This window comes from Penicillium maclennaniae (genome assembly GCF_028827695.1).
Source record: "Penicillium maclennaniae strain IBT 15551 chromosome Unknown utg000006l:1.0-2513246.0:1.0-2515036.0, whole genome shotgun sequence".
Classification (NCBI taxonomy): Eukaryota; Fungi; Ascomycota; class Eurotiomycetes; order Eurotiales; family Aspergillaceae; genus Penicillium; species Penicillium maclennaniae.
The window spans coordinates 197,295-217,822 of record NW_026623218.1 but is presented as its reverse complement, the minus strand read 5'-3'; the positions used below and the strand labels follow the sequence as shown (position 1 = coordinate 217,822).

Genomic DNA, 20,528 nt, shown 5'->3' with positions numbered 1-20,528 from the left:
GAACATTGGTGGTAGCATTGGCGAATTGTCTACCCCAACTCTTCGGTCTTCAGCTATTAGCGAATGCTTCTTACTTCGGACAAATCGTTGGCATGGAATCAGCAAACAGCCTGATCTTCCTAATCCTTGGTATCGGCCTCGGTCTAATGGCGAACATCGGCAGTCTTTGGGTACTGAATGCGTTCGGCAGACGTCTCCTGGTGCTACTATCTCTGTCGATTACAGTGGTGCTTTGTTTAGCAATGGGCATAGCTGGGTGCTTTGAAGGAGTCGTCACATTATGGTACACTTCGGTGACAATGATGATTGTAACCATGGTATGCGGTCTAGGGATCTGGCCTGCTTCCCATGTCATCGCTGCCGAAACGTCATCACTGCAACTTCGTGCCAAGTCTCAAGGCATTGGTTGGTTTGTGAGTGGTATTTCTCAAGGTGTCTTCTCCATTAGTCTCACGTATAGATATAATCTGGATGCGGGGAATCTCAAAGCTAAGACAGGGTTTGTTATGGCTGGGCTCGCGCTAATTGGTATAGTTGCGACTTTGATTTGGGTACCAGAGATGAAGGGCCGCACGTCGATGGAGATTCATCACATGTTTGCATTGAATCTCAAGACCCGTGCTTTCAAGAATTGGAGGAGTGATGTGTTCATTGAGAAGGATCTCGACCCACTGGGGCGGCCAGCTGAGGTGTGATTCTGATTCATGGCTTCATTTCAATCCAAGTCTATATCCGGTATGGGCGTAGTGTCAGTCATGCTTATCATGTGTCTCTCGCTTTCACAAGGAATACACGTATTCAATTTGTGAGTCTTGGCATAAATCCCTGCCATCTTTTTTGCTGTGTCTGTTTGAAGCTTGAATCGCCGTACAGAGGTCGTCTACAGCCGCATAGACAGCAGATCTACACTCAAATTGTTCTTAGCAAATGATCCCTCTATATATTTTACATATTTGTAGCGATCACTGTCTACTGTAAAATGGCTGTCGCCGGATATCACGAATTGTATCTTACCCTGCGCGCTGTTTAAAGCGGGCGTTTCATTGCGTATAATGGGCCAGGTCGGCATTCTGTTGATAAAACAAAAAAGGGAACCTAGCTGTGAAACTCGTATTAAGACTAAAGACCTCGCATATAATCGGACCTGACATCCGAAGAGCTAATAGATGACGTATGTTCGGATTGAAGCCTCTGCTTAAAATGTATGCAAGGATGATGATAAATCTCAGCATTTACTCTACTCCTTCCCGAAATTCGCTAAGCTTGCACAACTCCACCGCATTGGCCTCGTCAAATGCCCAAATACCGTATCCATAACCGAGTGCATCCCCATGCCAAGGGGTCAGATGAATTGCAAGAACCAAAGCTAGACCGTGATAAATGCATTTCTCGAAATATTGTTGGCTGAAGAACAAGCACGCCGGTCGCAGTTGTAAGTATTCACGGGCGTCCATAGATCCCACGATATCACGAAATAGAAAGTGGAAACTTGCGCGGGGAATTCCAGAGACTCCGCGATTTCTGGCCACTATTGCAGTCATTTTCGGCGTCAATTTCATAGGTCCTCAGATTCTACTCATAAAGAATAGAACGATCTCAATGTCCTTGAGCTATCGCCCAAAATCAATGGTGAACCTCTAGTCTCGTTTTTGCCTAATTCCTTCACGGGAGTCGAAGAGAGTTGTAAGTGCAATTGAAGCTTATCATGTTGTCATTTTCAGAGTTGAATCTTTCCTGCGCTTAAGCGTGTAAACCTTTTGAAGCAAAACCGCTTGATGTGAAACGGGAAAGTCGTCTCAATATAATGCTCACGCCAACGTCATCGTTTTGAAAGTTTCGGAAAAAGGCTAAAGGCGCAGACGATATAAATTCTCCCATCGTCGCTGTCTCTATCTGATCAACATACCTTCGTGCGAAGAGGAACAAATTGCCGCTTGAAGCGACCAAAACCAATATGCCTGAATCATCGGACGCCGATTTTCCAAGATTCACCCAAATGCCAGTCGAACTGCAACTTCACGTTATTGCAAATCTTGACTATATTTCATCTTTTTGCTTCTCAGGAACGAACAAGTATTACAAATCGCTCATAAGGCCCGCTCAGCATACAGCAAAACAGAAGCAGAGGTTACTTTTTCACCAGGAAAGCTGGCCAGAGCAAGTCTCGCCTCCAAGGCATTACACGCCAGCTAATTAATTCTTTCCATTGCTAATATCTTTAGGAACTCGGATTATCTCGTTTGCGGGAACTGTGAACGGCTTCACCACCGGATGTATTTCTCCTACGACGAGATATCCAAAAAGGTTTCATATCAACAAAACCCACATGAGAAGGCTGATCCCGCTTATGATATTTTCGAAGAGAGACATCGTCGGTTGTGCATAATGTGCATGAAGCAACAGTCGCACACATGGATAGATAAACGAAACGCGCGGCAATGGGGGAATTTGTTCACTCGTTACCACCCGGGACAGATGATCGTCACTGATAAGCGCTGCTGGTTCATTTGTAACTTGTGCTTCGAATTCTCAATAATCCGGTCATATTGTGTATCCTGTCATAGATGTGGATCCTGTCTTGCGCGCTCCAGGCAAAAGAAACCAGATGGAACTCGATGGACAGTGGCCAGTGACGGATACACATGTCCAAGCTGCTCTAGGTATAGCTACGGACCCTTGAACAAGACTGGGCTTTTCAGAAGTCTGCTTCGGCTTTGTTGGGTGTTTTATGGGCAGCGAGTCATCTCCGATAGCAAGCTTTGCAGATACTTCAAAGCGGAAGGCAGAGGATCGCTAGCTGAAGCATCACAGAGAAGGGGTCAAAAGAATGTCGATGGCTTCTTGGGCTCAAAATTCGCTGAAGGAGATGTAACTCCGCGTTACTCAAATGCATACACGTTCGAGTGGATCAAGGGAGGCTGGGTCAGGATAAACAGGCCTGGAAAGGTTTTCAAATCAATGACAGGAATACGCAGGCAGGCGAACAACAGATGGAGCAGAAAGAAAAAGCCGAGAAGGGAATGATGAAAAGTCAGCTAATTCACTACGATCAAAAAGACTTGATCGTGTTGGTGGTTTACTGATGAACGTTTTTTTTCTCTGCATTCTTACCAGAGGGAGATTCACCGAATCCTTACAATGGATATGCACGAGTTCTATGAATGCAGATCATCAACAGCGTTTGTCAAAAGTGAAGTGAGTCCCCATTGAGGAACCTTTCAAGCTACGCGTTTTTCTCTGTCCGCTTGTCTTCAATGATCGACAACAGGGAGCCTGTATTTGCATTCCTCGAATTTAAGCGTTGCATTGTCTAATACACTGTCAAGCGCGAAGTCTTTTAAGTCCTCGCTGGTTGTTTAGCGCCCCCATAAACCTTTTTGAAAGCATCAATAATAGCACTCCTCAACCATCTGAATCAACCCCTCGATTCCATCTGTCTAAAGCATATCGGAATCTAGTACCAATCTAGCAAACAAAACCGCAGGCTCAGCCTTGCTCGCATTGTGACTTAATGGTGACACATTGGTGCCTAGTACCAATTCCCACCCGTCTTGAGAGCCCGCATAGAAGTGTGGTCCATTTTCTTCAACAGCGTGAATGCTCGTCATGTAAGCGGAAACCAAAGATCTTCCATACCGGTATGAGATTATTGAACCATCGGGTGGAGATTTGACTCAGAGTCTAACGATTCTCTTGCCGGGGCAGAGCGCTATTTGTATTGATACGCAATATTGATTGCTGGCATTGGGTGACTGGAAATTTGTTAAGCCAAAGTTAACCATGATCTTCTCATGACTGAAAGTGTATGGCTTACCTGGGGTCACAAGTTGGCTCCTCCTATGTAATTATAGACGCTCGACAAAGGAAACGAATTTTCGTCTTGTCACGATGACTACAATTTTGGTGATCGCTTGATTGTAAAGAGATTTGCACAACTGCATCGCCTGCCGGGCCTTTATACCGATATAGGTCCCGATATTCTTTACTTTGTTGGGATAGCTCTCTTCTTGCTTCTTTGAGAAGCCATAAGGTCGTCGGGAAGACATGTTTCCGCAAGGCTATAGCGTCTTCAAGTTCGGGCTTGTATTAATGGGGGATGTTCGTCACTCGTGCTGGTGGCGCGAGGACTCGCGATCAAGTCCGATTGGCTATCAATAGGCTAAATGAAGGATACTCGTCGCCACGAAGGCAATGTCCGTGATTTTGATTTACGTAGTCGTCTTCATCATGTATGCTCCATAGAGGGTGGTCTGTGAGGCGAAATGATGCTTAATATTACCCAATTGCCACTTGATGAATAGCGTAGGCGATGCCACCACCTTTCGAAATCTCGTGTTCCTCCGATTAGGGATCAGCCATTCATTAAGAAAGGCCTTTAAACTACATGCACAGGTCGCTGGAATCACAATCAAATATTGACGGAAGCCTCTCTTTACACATTTCGACATGGCAGAACTCAAACTCCAATCAGCTATCATTTTGAAAGCCCCGGGCGAAGCCAGCGTTGTGAACGATTTATCTATTCCATCGCCTGGAATCGGCGAAGTTCTGATCAGAGTGCAAGCAGTGTCTCTCAATCCATCAGATTGGATGGCACGAGATCATCTCGGAAGACCTGGGTCGGGTTTGGGCTTTGATTTCGCAGGCACGGTATTAGAAGTGGGCGAAGGTGCTCAGAGAGTGAGGTCTATTGGAGACCGGGTGGCCGGCTTTGTCCACGGATGTATGAAATATGAACCCTTCCAAGTCACCGACACTAATATTGCCTAGGTCACAGCGCCAATTATTCCATCGGTGCTTTTCGTGAATATTTGACTGCTGATGCGGTTCTCTTAATTCACATACCGTCTAATTTGGAATTCACCGAGGCCGCCACGCTAGCCATGGGTATTAGCACAGCAGCTCAACAACTCTATCAGAATTTACCATTGCCGATTCCCTGCAACACGTCAGTGCGCACAAGTCATACCATTTTGATCTATAGCGGAGCTACTGCAACTGGAAGTCTAGCGATCCAGCTAGCTAAGTTGTACGCAGATGATCCTAACGCCCAAACCTATCGTTAGCTAATTATTCAACAAGGTCCGGTTTCAGAGTCATTACAACCTGCTCCGAGAAAAACATACCCTGGCTACTCAGCCTCGGCGCAGATGCAGTAATCGATTACAATCAGCTCGACGCAATCCGTCATGTTCGCCGCCATATTGAAGACTGCGGTCTTTCCATAATCTTAGACTGCGTCTCCCTAGACGCAACTGCCGCCTTCTGCTACCAATGCTTTGCACCCCCGCTACGCCCTGCAAACGAGAATGCCCCCTGGACTTTTTACTACGCCTCGCTCATGCCGGTGAAGAATCTCCCTCCACCACCGAAAATGATTCCTGAGTCGGGTATCATCCGTGCAGAATGGAATATGGTGTTTACTTGCTTTGGACGTCGGTTTACGATTGTGAATCAGGAGTTTGGGTTGAATCAGACTTGGGAGCCTTCGGCTGTGGATAGGGAGTTTATGGCTTTTCTCTACCGTTGCATGGAGCAGATTATTCCGTTGGGAAATATTCAGCCCATGCCGGTGAAGGCCATGGAGGGAGGTCTTGAAGGGGTTTTGGAGGGGATCCAGCTCGTTAAAGATGGCGGTGCGCTGGGGAAGAAATTGGTTTATGCGCTTTGAAGTTGCAAAATCCATAGCTTTCAAATTATTGCTGGTATCAATGCAATCATTAATCTGTCAAATCGTTATTTTACAGGTAGACGACTGCCAAAGACATTAATGCTGAGCCAAGCGCAATCCCCCAAGCCCCAAACTGCTGACTGGGAGCTCCGTTCGCTTTCGTACTCGAGCTTTTGTCTCCGACGTTCAAAGTATTGTTGTTGAAGCCGACCGTCCTTTTCCAAGTAGGCCTGGAGGTATCATTCACGAGCACATCGGAGTGATAGCGGTCGATGGTCCCCAAGAAGGTGATCTTCACGTTGCCGTGGGCCTCGATGTCAACCGTATTGAAGGTGTGGTTGCCGGTAGGCTTAGGAGTAGCGTCAAAGTATCCTTCAATTGTCAAGTTGGCGGTATTGCCATCAAATTGCAGGTTGAGAACAGGGTCCGGGTATGAATGATTATTGCCCATATTCGGCCACCAGCTTTTATTGATCAGGTAGCCAATCCAGGCGACCTCTTCTTTGCCGTCGCAGCTTATGTTGAATTGGAGACCCCCTTCTCCATAGTATGTGCTGAGGGTGCTTGACAGATTGAATGGGGCGCTCTTGGTATCGGCAAGAGTGTAGTTGAAGTTGTCTTTGACATACAGAAGATCGTCAAACGTGTACATGGGGCTGTATGGACATTAGTCTCGAGGCGCATCTTGGTTCAGAGGAAGTGACTGACTTGGAAGAAAGCAACCCCCATTTGAGCGGCATAGATGCCATTGTCTCGGTTGCCGGTAATGAGCTGAAATTGAAGTTGGGATCCCATGTTGTCAGATAGGTGTTGATTGGGTTGTTGCCGAGGTTGTACTCGCCCGCCTCGGTGATTGCCAGGCGGGTTTCGTAGTCGATGATGACGGTCAAGCCGCGGAGTCTGGGACAAGACTGCCAGACTTCATCATCGGTATCATCCGATGCAAGGCCCCCGAAAAGGTGTAAATTCGACTGTGGTGGAGCCATTGTAGTATCTTGTATATAATCAGCATAGTGTCCATGATTCCACAAGACGGGCACTCACGATCCAACCCAATGGTAGAGTCCATTTTCGGTCACATTAGTGGGCCTGAAATTTAATGAGGGATCGTAATTGGTGTCGTTGGCGGCTTGGGCGCGCGCGGTCAACAGAGTGGCGACGGCCACCTGAGTGAGCTGAGAAGCGCGCATGTCGGAAATAAAAAACGAACGAAGCCCGTAGACTTCCAACTACGGAAGGGTTTCCATCCCCTATAAAGGCCCTTTGACCTTCTGGGTTCATGTCTCTAGCCTTGCGCTAGCTGATAGAAAAAGGGATTCCGCCCGTACGCTTTTCTACTTTGGCTTTGGCGCGTTCAGCTTCTCGGTTCCTAGCGAATGATCGCCTCTGCTGGTCCCTGCCAAGTCCGACGTGGTCGGGGCTCGCCGGCCAGGCACAAGACTCCCGTGGCACGATCCATCTTGAGTGGTGCGTTTTTGCGATCGGCTACGGTAAGCGAGGAGTCATTGGTGGTCATTGGTGGTCGCAATGGAGAAGAGCCCCAGGGTTGAGAGGCTCAAGTTGAGACGATCGGACAGACTAAGACTCTCGCGGGCTATTTTTGTCCTGGAACCCCCTTTTGCCCGTGCTCGCGATGACTTATGCGCATTATTGCCCAGCTCGGTCTCATCATTGCTTTGCATAAATAAGTTGATGAAAGGGAATAAATCGCCTGCAGCTAGTGCCCAAGGCGGTCTCCCCATCTTGGCTTTTTTTTTCCCGAGGTGCGCGACCTTGTAAGGCTTCGGCACACCTGCCCACCGTGGTTATGTACATATTACCGTTAAGCGCGGGTAGAGTTGAGTGAGCTTTCGAAAGTAAATCCCACTTGACCTGCAAAAAACTGCACTGCGAAAGCATCAGACAGAATTGTAGCGGTAGTTTAGGTTGGTCGATGATGGACATTTATTGCTAGCGCTGACAATCCCGGTCATCAGTCGGTTTGCAATTATTCCAATTGAACGAGAGTATCGATGTTTACTTGACATAGCCATACTAGATTCCATGACAAAAGCTTTGACAGTGATGTTGATCTCAGATCTACCCATACTACGAACGACGCTGATGAAATCTTACCTTGACTTCTGGAAAGTAAAGCTTAAGGGCTTGATGGGAAGCAGCAACGCGAGAAAATTCACCTTCGTTGTAGATACATACTTTCCTCACAACGCGCTGTCAGGTTCTAGCGCCTGTACCGCCTGCGATGTCTATTAACAGTGAACCGTCGTCTCTCCTGTGTCGTGAACGGTGATGACGACGAATTGTTGGGTTGAAGGTGTTCGGAAGCGGCTCAGTCCTAGGAGTGATTCGGTTTACTCAGCAAAGGAATCTAACATTGTTTTCCGTTCTTTTAATGAATACATCCAGCAGAGCGGAATCGCAACTCTATTTCAATCTCACCGGGGACAATTAGGGATTCCAATTCAAGCACCCTCCGCCAATTTCTCCAACGCATCCCCCTCAACCATCATCTTCATCCACTCTTCCATGCCCTTGGCCCCAACCTGCTCATAGAACTTAATAGAAGGTGTGTTCCACTTCAACACACTCCATTCCAGCCGTCTGCCCTTCACCTCAATCACTTGCTTGGCGAGGTACTTCAACAACATGAATCCGTACCCCCTCCCGCGCGCACCAGGTTGCACGTATAGATCCTCGAGGTAGATCCCCGGTGCGGAGCGCCAGGTGGAGTAGTTGTAGAAGTACAATGCCATTCCTACCGGGATCGGGGTGGGGTTCTCGGGCGACGCCGGGGGTGTAATTAGGGCTGTATAGACTGAGCCGCGCTTGGGTGGGTCGGCGGGGAATGAGAGGGTGTTGGTGAGAGACTCGACGGTGGCTTCGACTTCGTGGAGGGCTTTTTCGTAGTCGGCCAGCTCGCGGATGAATTGGAGGATGAGCGGGACGTCTGCAAGAGTGTTAGTGAGGCTCTTTTTTGTTTTAGCCTTGGAGGGGTCGTCCAGGTTGGGTGTGCTGGACAATCGGAGGTTCTTACCCTCTGCCGTGGCGAGGCGGATGGTGGGTTGGTCAGACATGGTGTAGGTAGTTCAATTGGAGGGAATCGGAGGGAATTGAAGGATTTATGTACAAGGGGAAGTCGTAGGGCGTGTCGTAGGGTGTAAGGCGTGAAAGGCTTTGACAGCCCGGGGTTAAAAGTGGAGATGGAAATAATGACCCACATCTACCAATTGGAATGTCAAGTCAGGACGAAGAGCTCGGTATAATGGTCAGGATGTTTGGCTGTGATGTGAATAGGGAGTCTGACTGTGAAGTAAGACTGGAATTATCTCTACAGAGAAGACTATAATGGGTTGGTATTGTACAGAACAAAAATCAAATGTGCAGGTTCTTTCATCAATGGCATCACTTGGACATGATGGCCGACATCCACTTTTGCTCGTCCGTTCTGCGCCCGTCAGTTTAGTCCCATGAAATAGTAGAGAGAGATGGGTTTTCGGCTTACCGGTCGAAATGAAGCAGCATACCCAATACGGGAATGAGCTGCTTCTGATAGTTCTTGTCCCTCTGCTCCATGAACTGAAGCAGGACGTTCTTCAAGTACATGTAGTCGATCGATCCGCCACTGGCTCCACTTCCACCTCCACCAGAAGGAGTCTCGCTTCGGCGACTGGATGTGCTGCGGTCCTGGGCGACTGGAGAGGCAAGACCACGTCGAGATCCGGAATCAATGGACGAGCGTGATGACGCGCGCCCGGACTCCAGTCCGCGAAGACGAACGTCTTCCCCGAGGGTCTTGTGCGATCGTCGCAGCTTTTCCAGTCGGTTGTTGGTCTCCTCGACTGAGCGCCGAAGCTCGGCTTTCTCTTTCTCCAGGTCCCGCACTTGCTTCTCGCTCTCATCGAGTTGCTCGCGCAGGCCGGCCATGGCTTCTCGGATCTCGGTGACTTCCTGGGTTGACTTTTCAGCAAGCTCCTCCAATTCATCACGACGGCGCCGCCAGTCTTTCTGGGAATCCTCAAGCTCTTCCTTGTCTTGTTCAACGGTGCGCAGTGTCCGTTCGGCTTCGCGGACCTTGGCTTTCAATTCCTCCAGCTCCCGTGCTCGGCGACGGCCTTGGGTATTAGCCTCATCTTCGACGCGGTCCCGTTCCTCAATAGCTGCCTCCATGCGTTCCTTGAAGTCTCGTACCTTGGCCTCGGCGCGGCTCTCGATATCATTGAGAAGACCACGCATGGTCTGAGCCTCGCGCGTACGTTCGCTCAGAAGACGATGAGCATCGGACAGCTCCTCCTCCAGACTCTCGCATTTCTCGCGGGCCTCCTTCATCTGCATGGCGACTTCGGAGGTCTGGTCACGCATGTTGTTCATCAGGCTCTGGGCACTGGCAGCCTGGGCGGTCTTCAACCTCGCGTCTTCACGGAGGCTCTCCATTTCCTTAGTCAGCTGAGACATCTGCTCATCCATCTCACGCATCTTGGACCGGGTACTCTTGAGTCCTTCCTGTGCTTTGGTCAGGTCTGTTGCAATTCTTTCCTTGGCATTGATGGCCTCTTGCTTCTTGGACTCGGCGGTGCGCAATTCCGATTGCACAACGCTGAGGCTCTCCTCAGCCCTAAGACGACTGTCTGTCTCTTGGCGGATCTTCCTGTTCAAGGTGTTGAGTTCGGAGTCGCGCTCCGAAACCCGGCTTTTGGCATTCTTCAACTCCTGTCGTAGGTCTTCATGCTTGGCTTCGAGCGTTTGCAACTCAGAGTTCTTTCCACTAAGGGTCTCCTTGATGGTCTTCAGCTCGGACGACTCGGTGCGCAGGGTTCGCAACTCAGGCTGAATTTTTTGGAGGGTCTCACGCAGGTCGGTAAGATCCTTGAATCGAGTGGCTGCAAGTTGCTGAGCAGCAGACAGGTCCGTTTCCAGAGTAGCGGCCTGGACCTTGACACGCTCAAACTCATCTTTCAACTCATTGAACACCTTCTCCGAGTCGGCGGTGTTTGTTGTGTGGCTGGCACGCACTTCGACCAGCTCTTTCTCCAGTTTGCCGATTGTCTCCTCCAAGGCAGACTTCTGAGCTGTGAGTTCCTTGATCTTGTCTTTAGCTGTGACGTGCTCTTGTCCAACGGTAATCAGATCATCACGTAGCGAGTCGATCTCCTCCTTCAAATCTTCTTCACCCTTCAGCTTATCGCTTAGGCGGTCGATGGCTGCCTCCTTTTCAGATAGTTGTTGGGTGAGGGTTTCGATCTTCCCCTTGAGCTCTTCCAATTCCGCAGAAGATGCCGCAGGCTCTGACGCAGCTGGCTCTTCCTTGGGGGTAGGAGTAGGCTCCGTAGGCTTGGGGCTCTCTGCAGTTGCGTTGCCTCCCTTCTTCTTTTTCTTGTTCTTCTTCTTTCCACCGCCACCCCCTGCAGCCGCGTTCACAATAGCGGGCTGGGCTTCTTCTTCGACAGTTGTTGAAAACGGTTCCGCGGCCTTCTCTGCAGGTGCAAGACTCCGGCGAATCTCCTCGAAGTCGGCCGTCTTTCCGGAAGCAACGTTCTCCTTGGCAGACTGCCAAGCAGCGCTATCCTTCAAGTTTTCGTCCACAAAATCGACGATGCTCTGAAGCTTGGTGGAGCTCTCTGACTTTTGGTTGACCTCTGCCTTCAGTTCGGAAATAGTAGATTCGGCGTTCTGCAGCTGAGAACGAAGACTGTCCACAAGACCCTGAACAACAACGAGTTTCTTTTCGCTATAATCCTTGCCCTTCTTAGCATCTTCCAATTCGGAGATCAATTCAGGGCTCGGTTCGGCCTTGCTTGTCTTCTCAGCTTCAGTAGCCTGGGCCTGGAGCTTCTGAATCTCCTCACTCTTCTCCTTGAGTTCTTTCTTGAGCTTCTCGGCCTCAGCAGTGATCTCTCCAAGCGAAGACTCCGCTGCGGCTAGCTTCGTCTTCAGCTCATCGACCTCACTGTTGGAAGCCTTGAGGGTCTTGAGCTCCGCGTCCAGCTTATCCCTGGTTTCGCGCAGCTCAACAAGCTCCCGAGTAGAGCTCTCCAGGTTCCGCACCATACCCTCCGTAGACTCCCGCGTGACGGCCATGTCCTTCTTGAGCTTCTCGACTTCGGTCTTGAGAGTCTCCACTTCCTCTTGCTTTTCCTTCAATTCTCCCTCCAAGCGAGGAACTTCGTTATCGAAAGAGAAGAATTCTTCGCTGGTCTCCTTCTCCTCTGGTGAATTTGACTGGGTTTCTTCCTTCGTAGAAACTTGCTTTTTAAGCCCAGCAACCTCGTCCCATGCATCCTTGGCGGACTTCTGCGCCTCTTCCATGCTCTTCTTGCATCCGTCACGGTCAGTAGTGACACGTTTTAGCTCCTCTACCACCATATCGGTCTTGAGCGACATCTGGTTGAGATACTCGGTAAGCGCCTTCGGCTCGCCGATCGAGGTGAGGGGGATTTTCGCGGAGGGCGGCTTCGAACGGTTCAATGGAAAGGACGCGCGAATGCGCAACACGATACGCCTTGAGCAGTTCTAAATGTTCGGTTAGTCCTATGTGTCCCTGTGTCGCATCTGTCGCGTGACGGCCTACCATGATACCGCGATTCAAGTTTATCGAGCCTGCGCAATTTGGCCTTGACGTCTGCCGGTAACTCAGCAGGTTTCTGGTCACTGGACTCCGTGGCCGCTATTGAGGCAGTCTTTGTCTCCGCTGAGTCTGTCGTCGCTGTGCTTTCTAGTTTCTCTGATCTCTCGCCTTCGGCCGGAGGCTTCATTTCGGAAACAGAGTCGGCGGTTTCCGGACGAGGTGTCCCCGAGTGACTGGATTCATCATCATCTCCGATCGCAAACTCAGCTTCGAATTCGTTGGGGTCGGGACCACGGACGGGGGTGCCGCTGTTTCGTCTGGGGCGCCTTTGGCCAGAGGAGTTGATACTTGATGCCGGACGACGGGCGGACTTGGATCGAGAGAGATTGTCCTGTGCCGTTTTCTGGCGGGCCTGTTCCTCTGCAATCCGAGAGTCGATGGCGTCGCGGAAGCGCTGGACAGATCAGCACCAAGACAAAGGCTTCGGAGAAACAAGCTTACCTGAAACATCGCCGCGACAGGTCTATTGACCAATACCACCAATTCAATGAGCACAAGAGGGAATGTGGCGAGATGAATAAATAGAAGGAGAAGGTGGTGAGGAAGCGGAGTGAGGGGGACCATGAGGCATGGAGAGACAATCAACTTGGCCTTAGCCAAGAGACCGCGCGGAGCTCCGCGCTCGGGCCAGGAACGACTAATGTCAGATGCGTGGGCAGTCGCATTTGAACAATTATTTGAACAATTGTCTGGATTATTGAATATTGGTCAGTTGTTCAAGATGTCTGTTAGATCATGTCAAATCATAGAAATGTTCAGTTTTTTTTTTTCAGAATGGAGCTTTGTATGATTTGATGTTTATGTACGCGTCGTGCCTAGATCCCAGGGTGTTCAAGACCTCGGCGGGTCAACGCCGAAGCCAATATACATCGCGGCGATCAGCCGCGCTTCAAGCCTCTTTGCAACCCAGATTAGATCTAATCATCTGAAGTGGTCAAAAAGAAGATCTAGATCTATGGAGTCGAGAACCTCGGGACCGGCAGATCTGGAAATATTAAGCATGCCCCAATCTAGTAAGAATGCCATGGAGCCCAGATGCAGGTGGAAAAGTATGGTTGTCGGCCCAGTCAACCATAGAAACGTGCCCAACTCCGGACCCAGAGGATGAACCTACGAGATACCTTGCTGGGAGCACGTTCCACTACTTAATCCTCTCCTAGGATTATCCTGCGGCCAGTCAAGGTGTTCCAAGGCTATCTGTCCTCCAATACTACCCGTCTGCAGACGTGCAGGCGTGATCTGCACCGCCTCGGGACTGATCCCTGGGCGGGCCAAACCTCTCCCCTCATTTTCATCTCCTCCATCCACCGATGACAGGGCCCGCACGTTTTCGATACTGCGCCTAACTTGGCCCAAATGATCGGGATTAACATCGCATTGACGGGAATTTGACGGAACTTGGATGGGACCTGGGCCAAAACAAGGCCACGAAAGCGGAGCCCCAACACGCCCCTACAGGTGCCCCCTCCAACCATGGCGAACGGATTAGCTCCGTCACTCGCCCTCAGCCTAACGGCTGCAACTTCATCCTCTAGCTTGACAACCGCTTTACCCGCGTCTGCGACTTCCTCCCCGCCTTTTCTTCCTCCGACTCCCTCCACGATGGCGGGCTGGATTGGCTGGGTCTTGACCTTTGTCTTCCACGTCGTTCCCCGCAGCCTGTACTGGCTCATTACCTTCAGCACTCTCACCGTGCCTACATGGCTCTTCACGCTCTTCTCAATGAGCCTGACCTTCACCATGAATTTCACAACCCTGTACGTATTTTCTCGTGAGCTCAAGTACGCGGATTGCTAACCAATGCCTCCTTGGAAAGCATGTTGATCGTCCTCGCTGTGGTCTCGACCGTCAGCTGGTTCATTCGCTACCGCTTCTTGAACATGTACAGCCGTTTACCTCCGGAGCCCCAACGCAAAGAAGCGCAAATCGATCTATTCCCCGATATACAAGAAGGCGACGTCAAGTCTGGACTGGCCAACTACCTCGATGAGTTCCTCAGCGCCATCAAAGTGTTCGGATATCTCGAACGGCCTGTCTTCCATGAATTGACGCGGACAATGCAGACGAGAAAGCTGATTGCGGGAGAAACACTCATGCTGGAAGAAGAGAAGGGCTTTTGCCTAGTTGTGGACGGTCTGGTTCAGATCTTCGTGAAGTCGACGCGGGAGGGAAAGACTGTGTCGGAGGAGGACCTGCACTTGGACGAAGTCACCTCTGACGAGGAGGGTGACCCATTGCACGGTCGACAGGGCTATCAGCTGTTGACAGAGGTGAAGAATGGCGCGTCCATGTCGTCCCTCTTCTCTATCCTGTCGCTGTTCACCGAAGACATCCAACTCCGCACGTCACGTAGCTCTAGCTCCAGCACCTCGAGCGTGGAGCCGAGCATCGCCCAAGTTGTCGACTCTCTACCCGTCAGTCCTAGCGTTGGGGTTGTTGATAGCCCTTTGACCGCTGCAAGAGACTTTGGCTCCCCGACGCCTGCCAATGGCCAACCCGGTTCTCTACCCTTTGTGCCTCCATTGCACCTCGGAGAAAGCCACACCATGCCCCAAAGCACTCCGCAGCCAGAATCTAGACAACGCAAGCGACGTAAGAAGTCGGTTCACCCAGACATTGTCGCCCGTGCAACGGTAGACACTACTATTGCTATCATTCCTGCCAGTGCTTTCCGCCGTCTGACCCGTGTCTACCCACGCGCGACGGCCCATATTGTACAGGTCATATTGACGCGCCTTCAAAGAGTGACATTTGCAACCGCTCACTCTTACCTCGGATTGACCACGGACGTCCTTGGCATCGAGAAACAAATGACCAAGTTCACCAGTTGGGATCTGCCAAATGATCTTCGCGGAGGTGCTCTGGATCGTCTCAAGGATAAGTTCATGCGGGAGCGAGACCGCCTGGGTCCCGAGGATGTCTGCAAGGGTATTGCACTCCACAACCCATCTGCCGGCCGGCGACGCTCAAGCAGCTCTTTCAAGAAAGATGCTGTTCTCCAAGCTCGTCTGGCTAGCCAGCGACGACCTGTTGCACTTACGCCCTTGCCCCAACGACAACCACCACGATCACCGAGTGGCTTCAATGACCGCGACACGAGTGGAGTGAGTCCTGGTGATTTGCTATCGACCATACAGCTCTCCCGGTTCGGACCACGCTATGACCATAATGGACCACAGCTGACAAGTCCTTTGACTGAGCGTGAACGTCCTCTTTTCCGCCCCTCAAACATGATGGATAGCCGGCCATCCACCTTCCAACGCAAAGATTCGTCCGTGGACGAAGACACACTCTTCCGTGATTCCATCCTAGATTGTATTATGAAAGGCATCGGGTTGACCGAGAGTACGAACGAATCTTTGCGCAAGGGTAGCCATGTGTCCGGCGACGCCTCCCCAAGGCTACTTTCCTACGATTCACGGCGACAGAAGGCCGTCTTTTCCAATGCATTTGGGTTCATCGACCCCTACGAGGGATCGGGAGATAATGAAACCGAGTCTATGTCGTCTATGTCCGTGACTAGCGCTGGTGGCACGTCTCCGGTTGTCAACCTTCGTGAAGATTTACGCTCTGATATCGAAGTGGTTTACTTCCCTCAGGGCTCGGTTCTTGTCGAGCAGGGCGAGCGCCACCCAGGTTTGTACTACGTGATCGATGGTTTCCTGGACGTAGGCATTCCAATTAACGAACGTGGTGATGATCTCGTCGGAACATCTCGCCCGGCCGGCTCTGCACAGGAAGAGCTTTTCCCCAAGCTCAGGCGAACCAATACTGGATCTTCTCGCACTGCTTTGCCGAACAGTACCAGTGATTCTCGCCGCAAGTCCCAGTCCCGCAAGTCTCTGTATTTGATAAAACCTGGTGCCATTCAAGGCTATGTTGGTGGTCTTGCATCTTATCGTTCTTATACGGACGTCGTTGCGAAGACGGACGTCTACGTGGGATTCCTTCCGCGTGCTTCTCTCGAACGTATTGCTGATCGCTACCCTATCGCCCTGTTGACCCTCGGCAAGCGATTGACTAGCCTGCTTCCGCGCCTGCTACTTCACATTGACTTTGCTCTCGAATGGGTGCAGGTCAGCGCGGGCCAGGTAATTTACCACCAAGGAGACGAAAGCGATGCGATCTATCTTGTATTGAACGGTCGTTTGAGGTCTGTTCTAGAGGGTCAAAATGGCAAGATGACTGTCATTGGCGAATACGGCCAAGGCGAGAGTGTCGGCGAGCTTGAGGTTATGACTGAGTCTACTCGCCCGGCTACTCTTCACGCCATTCGTGATACTGAATTGGCCAAATTCCCTCGCTCGTTGTTCAATAGCCTTGCGCAAGAGCACCCAGGAATCACCATTCAAATTTCAAAGCTCATTGCTCAGCGTATGCGCGATTTGGTGGAGCGTCCTTCGTCCGAGAAGAGCATTGAATCAGGAACTGTCGGTGGTGTTCAGACTGCGACATCTACCGTGAACCTCCGCACCGTTGCAATTGTCCCGGTTACTGCAAGTGTTCCTGTAGTTGAATTTGGACATCGCCTGCTGCATGCGTTGCACCAAGTCGGTGTAAACAGGGGCGTTACATCCCTCAATCAAGCCGCAATTCTGAACCACCTGGGTCGTCATGCGTTCAGCAAGATGGGTAAGCTCAAGTTATCTCAGTACTTGGCTGACCTCGAGGAGAAGTACGGTCTGGTACTGTACATCGCTGATACCAATGTCAATTCACCCTGGACGCAAACTTGCATTGCGCAAGCTGATTCCATTCTGCTGGTTGGCCTCGCTGAGGGTTCTCCCCGGATCGGTGAATACGAACGTTTCCTTCTCGGCATGAAGACCACAGCCCGCAAGGAATTGGTTCTTTTGCATTCTGAGCGCTACTGCCCGCCCGGTCTAACCCGCCGCTGGCTGAAGAATCGAGTGTGGATCAATGGCGGCCACCACCACATCCAAATGGCTTTCCGCCTGACTACTGAGCCCTCTCACCCTCAGACAAAGAGATTTGGCACAGTCTTGAAACAGCGTGTTCAAGTCCTGCAAGCCGAGATCCAAAAGTATACCTCGCGTCGCATCCAACAAACACCTCTTTACTCCCCCACAAACCCCATTCAAGGGCGACTTCCACCGCCTCGCTCAACGTCTGTGCGGAAAATCCGTCGGTCTCGTTTTAGGTGGCGGTGGAGCTCGCGGGATCTCCCAAGTAGGCGTGATTAAAGCCCTTGAAGAAGCCGGAATCCCAATCGATATCATCGGTGGTACCTCCATTGGCTCCTTCATTGGTGCCTTGTACGCCCGCGATGCGGATGTCGTCCCCATGTACGGCCGCGCGAAGAAGTTTTCCGGTCGTATGGGCAGTATGTGGCGTTTCGCACTGGACCTGACATACCCGAACCGTCTCCTACACAACCGGTCACGAGTTCAACCGTGGTATCTTCAAGACATTCGGCGATAGCCAAATTGAAGACTTCTGGCTTGAATTTTATTGCAACACGACTAACATCAGTCGCTCCCGAGCAGAGTACCACTCTTCCGGCTATGTCTGGCGGTATGTCCGTGCGTCCATGTCGCTGGCTGGTCTCATTCCCCCGATCTGCGATGAGGGAAGCATGCTCTTGGACGGTGGATACATCGATAATCTTACCGTGGCTCACATGAAGAGTCTCGGCGCGGACGTCATCTTCGCCGTGGACGTTGGGTCTATTGACGACAACACGCCCCAGGGCTACGGCGATTCACTCTCCGGATTTTGGTCTGTGATTAACCGCTGGAACCCATTCTCCACTCTCCCCAACCCGCCTACCCTCTCCGAGATTCAGGCGAGATTGGCATACGTTTCTTCCATTGACAATCTCGAGCGCGCTAAGAACACCCCCGGATGTCTCTATATGCGCCCGCCTATCGATCCCTATGGCACACTGGAATTTGGCAAGTTCGATGAGATCTACCAAGTAGGCTATGCCTATGGTCGCGAATTCCTGGAGAAATTGAAGAACGAGGGTCGCTTCCGATTCCGGAGGAGACGGAGGAGAAGCGGAAACTGCAGCGCACAATGGCCCCAAGACGCGCCAGTATATAGATTTTTGTTCTTTTTTATCTTACCCTGCTTGTGTACAAGGTGAGTTGTTTTTGGTGGTGACATGCGCTTTACTTCTTCTTCTCTTTGCATGAGATACACCCTTTTGCATGCGGTGGCTTGTTTGTTTTTCTCCCTCTCTTGCTTCGTGGATAGATGTGAATAGATTTTGCCGAATATATTATTCTTGGTGAGGCCAACCTGATATGAATCAAGCGAAGTCTCGAAATCATGTAGTGCGAATTGAAGATCGAGCTCGGCAGAGTCTTCACAAGAACCGCGGACACGAATCCCTTGATACAACCCTGGCTCAGTACTCGAACTGAGAACATTTGGAAATTTATGACACTGTTGACAGCAATATACTGATCGCTCACGTTCACCTCCATCTATAGACGCCTTGAAAGGACACGGCTTTCTCATCTCCATTTATTTTCGTTACACAGTCTCCTCGATAATACAATGTAAACACACAACATTAATTATATCATTAGATTATTAATCTCGGGGAATATTACTCAGCGCAAAAAGAAGGATAGCCTCAATCTTCACCATCCCCGTATCATCATATATGCATTCCACCTCGTCGCACTCGCATCCGGATCAAAAACCAAGTAGCCGCTCATCAGATAGACAAGATCAACTTGGATGACTCCTAATGAAGCAGATATATCTGTCTTAGCGTAGCATTGAGGAAGTCTGAATAGATACTCAGATACTCTAGACAGTTCCAGCCGGAGCAGTAGCCTCTACAGGCGCATCAAACGGCGCACGAGTACCAGGTGCCGCACTGCTCTTCTCGTGAACAGGTGCCACCGCGTGATTCGCCTTACGATAAGCCCAGAGGGCAGCGAGTTCAAGGAATACACCGAAAAATGTAAAGATGCTAAATTCCAAAGGTGTTAGTCTGTTGATCAATGTTGTGATTGTCATGCTTCCTGTTGAGAATCTGGGTCTGGCTTGTGGAACCTACAAGGCTAGGAACATGAATGCTTCGTTGGCGTACTTTCGGCCGCAGGGTATCCCGGCCGGGAGTGGAAGTAGCACAGGTGCCAGTTGTAGTCTTGGGCCGCGAAGATGAAGGCGGTTAGCCAGCTGTCAAGAAGGGTCGTTTGTTAGTTGGGTTCAATATTTGTTTTGGGCTGGGCTGGGCTGGGCTAGACTGGGCTGGGCTGGGTTAAGGCTGGATGGAACACGTACAGGTATGAGAAGATGACGTCGATTGCGAGGACGAATTTGCTTAGTGCTGTTGGGAGGAAGGGGGACACGAATGCTGGGAGGAAGAAGACCACAGAGAGCACGGCCTGGATGTCCATGTTAGGTTTATGCTTCCGGATAGGGCGATCCTGGAGTTCAGGGCCGGATGTTGGGTGATACATACAATGACCTCCTGATAGATAAGGTGCTGACCAGTCGGGCCTTTACTAATGAAGTATGAGGTCAATCCCATCACGATCACTGCACTGCACCATTGTATAGTGCGAGTTGCGAGCTGTAGAGGGCGCGAGATGGCAGTTGAGTAAGCCATGGCGGATGAAAGGGCAGACTATACAAGAGGAGGGGAAATATAGCTCGCCACAACCGAGTCAAGACCGTGGATAGGAGGTTGGTCGTCGAGTATGTTTTGGAATTATAGAATGATATGTTCGGGTGAAGAATCCCTTCACTCGCGCGATGGCACCGCCTTTATATTTCTCAAGACCGGGCACATCGGGACGTCAGAACCATGAGACACCAACACCACTAGCGTCGCCGGGAGTCCAAAGGCCAGACCAGGTGGGAATGCGAGACTTGCGCTGCCGCTGTTCCGTTTCCCCAGATGCGTCATGATGGTCAACGCATGAAGTCAATGGCTCTGGCGAATCAGCGCACACCGCTGGTTCGGGTATGATAGTTCTTTCGCCCAGACGAAAGAGTCCTTGCTGAACTTGGTTGCGATGTATCAGTTGTCCGATGGAATCTTCTGGAAGGATGAGAAATCTCCGAGGTGCATCCCTCAAGAAATCAAATCATGCCTTGCTGTTTTCGCTAGGGATCTTTCACATGGAACAAATTGCGGTATAGAGTCAGTCTCCCAGTCTCGGCTCGCGGCGGATGCAGATCCAGTGCCGAGTCCGAATGGAACGATGGGTTGAGTGCCAATCATCGGCCTCAACCACATCACACCACTCC

At 50.7% G+C, this 20,528-nt stretch overlaps 7 protein-coding genes across 7 annotated transcripts; 3 read left to right on the top strand and 4 right to left on the bottom strand.

The window, feature by feature from the left end:
* Positions 1-92: 92 nt before the first annotated feature.
* On the top strand, positions 93-695 carry N7477_006304 (uncharacterized protein; the record flags this gene model as incomplete). Its single annotated transcript, XM_056967967.1, has 1 exon — positions 93-695. The coding sequence occupies one exon, from the start codon at positions 93-95 to the stop codon at positions 693-695; it is 603 nt and encodes a 200-aa protein (XP_056820763.1).
* A 3,751-nt stretch (positions 696-4,446) lies between these two features.
* On the top strand, positions 4,447-5,671 carry N7477_006303 (zinc-binding alcohol dehydrogenase family protein; the record flags this gene model as incomplete). Its single annotated transcript, XM_056967966.1, has 3 exons — positions 4,447-4,723; positions 4,771-5,029; positions 5,083-5,671. The coding sequence occupies 3 exons, from the start codon at positions 4,447-4,449 to the stop codon at positions 5,669-5,671; spliced, it is 1,125 nt and encodes a 374-aa protein (XP_056820762.1).
* A 70-nt stretch (positions 5,672-5,741) lies between these two features.
* On the bottom strand, positions 5,742-6,657 carry N7477_006302 (uncharacterized protein; the record flags this gene model as incomplete). The annotated part of the gene is made up of 2 exons (XM_056967965.1): positions 5,742-6,327; positions 6,380-6,657. 2 exons carry the CDS (start codon positions 6,655-6,657, stop codon positions 5,742-5,744), a joined length of 864 nt encoding a protein of 287 aa, XP_056820761.1.
* A 1,476-nt stretch (positions 6,658-8,133) lies between these two features.
* N7477_006301 (GNAT family N-acetyltransferase) lies at positions 8,134-8,745 on the bottom strand (the record flags this gene model as incomplete). Its single annotated transcript, XM_056967964.1, has 1 exon — positions 8,134-8,745. The coding sequence occupies one exon, from the start codon at positions 8,743-8,745 to the stop codon at positions 8,134-8,136; it is 612 nt and encodes a 203-aa protein (XP_056820760.1).
* Positions 8,746-9,073: 328 nt separating this feature from the next.
* On the bottom strand, positions 9,074-12,857 carry N7477_006300 (putative vesicle-mediated transport protein (Imh1); the record flags this gene model as incomplete). Its single annotated transcript, XM_056967963.1, has 4 exons — positions 9,074-9,116; positions 9,174-12,167; positions 12,245-12,687; positions 12,735-12,857. The coding sequence occupies 4 exons, from the start codon at positions 12,855-12,857 to the stop codon at positions 9,074-9,076; spliced, it is 3,603 nt and encodes a 1,200-aa protein (XP_056820759.1).
* A 909-nt stretch (positions 12,858-13,766) lies between these two features.
* On the top strand, positions 13,767-18,359 carry nte1 (lysophospholipase; the record flags this gene model as incomplete). Its single annotated transcript, XM_056967962.1, has 5 exons — positions 13,767-14,050; positions 14,110-17,438; positions 17,488-17,710; positions 17,787-18,231; positions 18,300-18,359. 5 exons carry the CDS (start codon positions 13,767-13,769, stop codon positions 18,357-18,359), a joined length of 4,341 nt encoding a protein of 1,446 aa, XP_056820758.1.
* Positions 18,360-19,076: 717 nt separating this feature from the next.
* Positions 19,077-19,884, bottom strand: N7477_006298 (MARVEL domain-containing protein; the record flags this gene model as incomplete). Its single annotated transcript, XM_056967961.1, has 4 exons — positions 19,077-19,294; positions 19,363-19,451; positions 19,557-19,660; positions 19,738-19,884. The coding sequence occupies 4 exons, from the start codon at positions 19,882-19,884 to the stop codon at positions 19,077-19,079; spliced, it is 558 nt and encodes a 185-aa protein (XP_056820757.1).
* Positions 19,885-20,528: the final 644 nt, after the last annotated feature.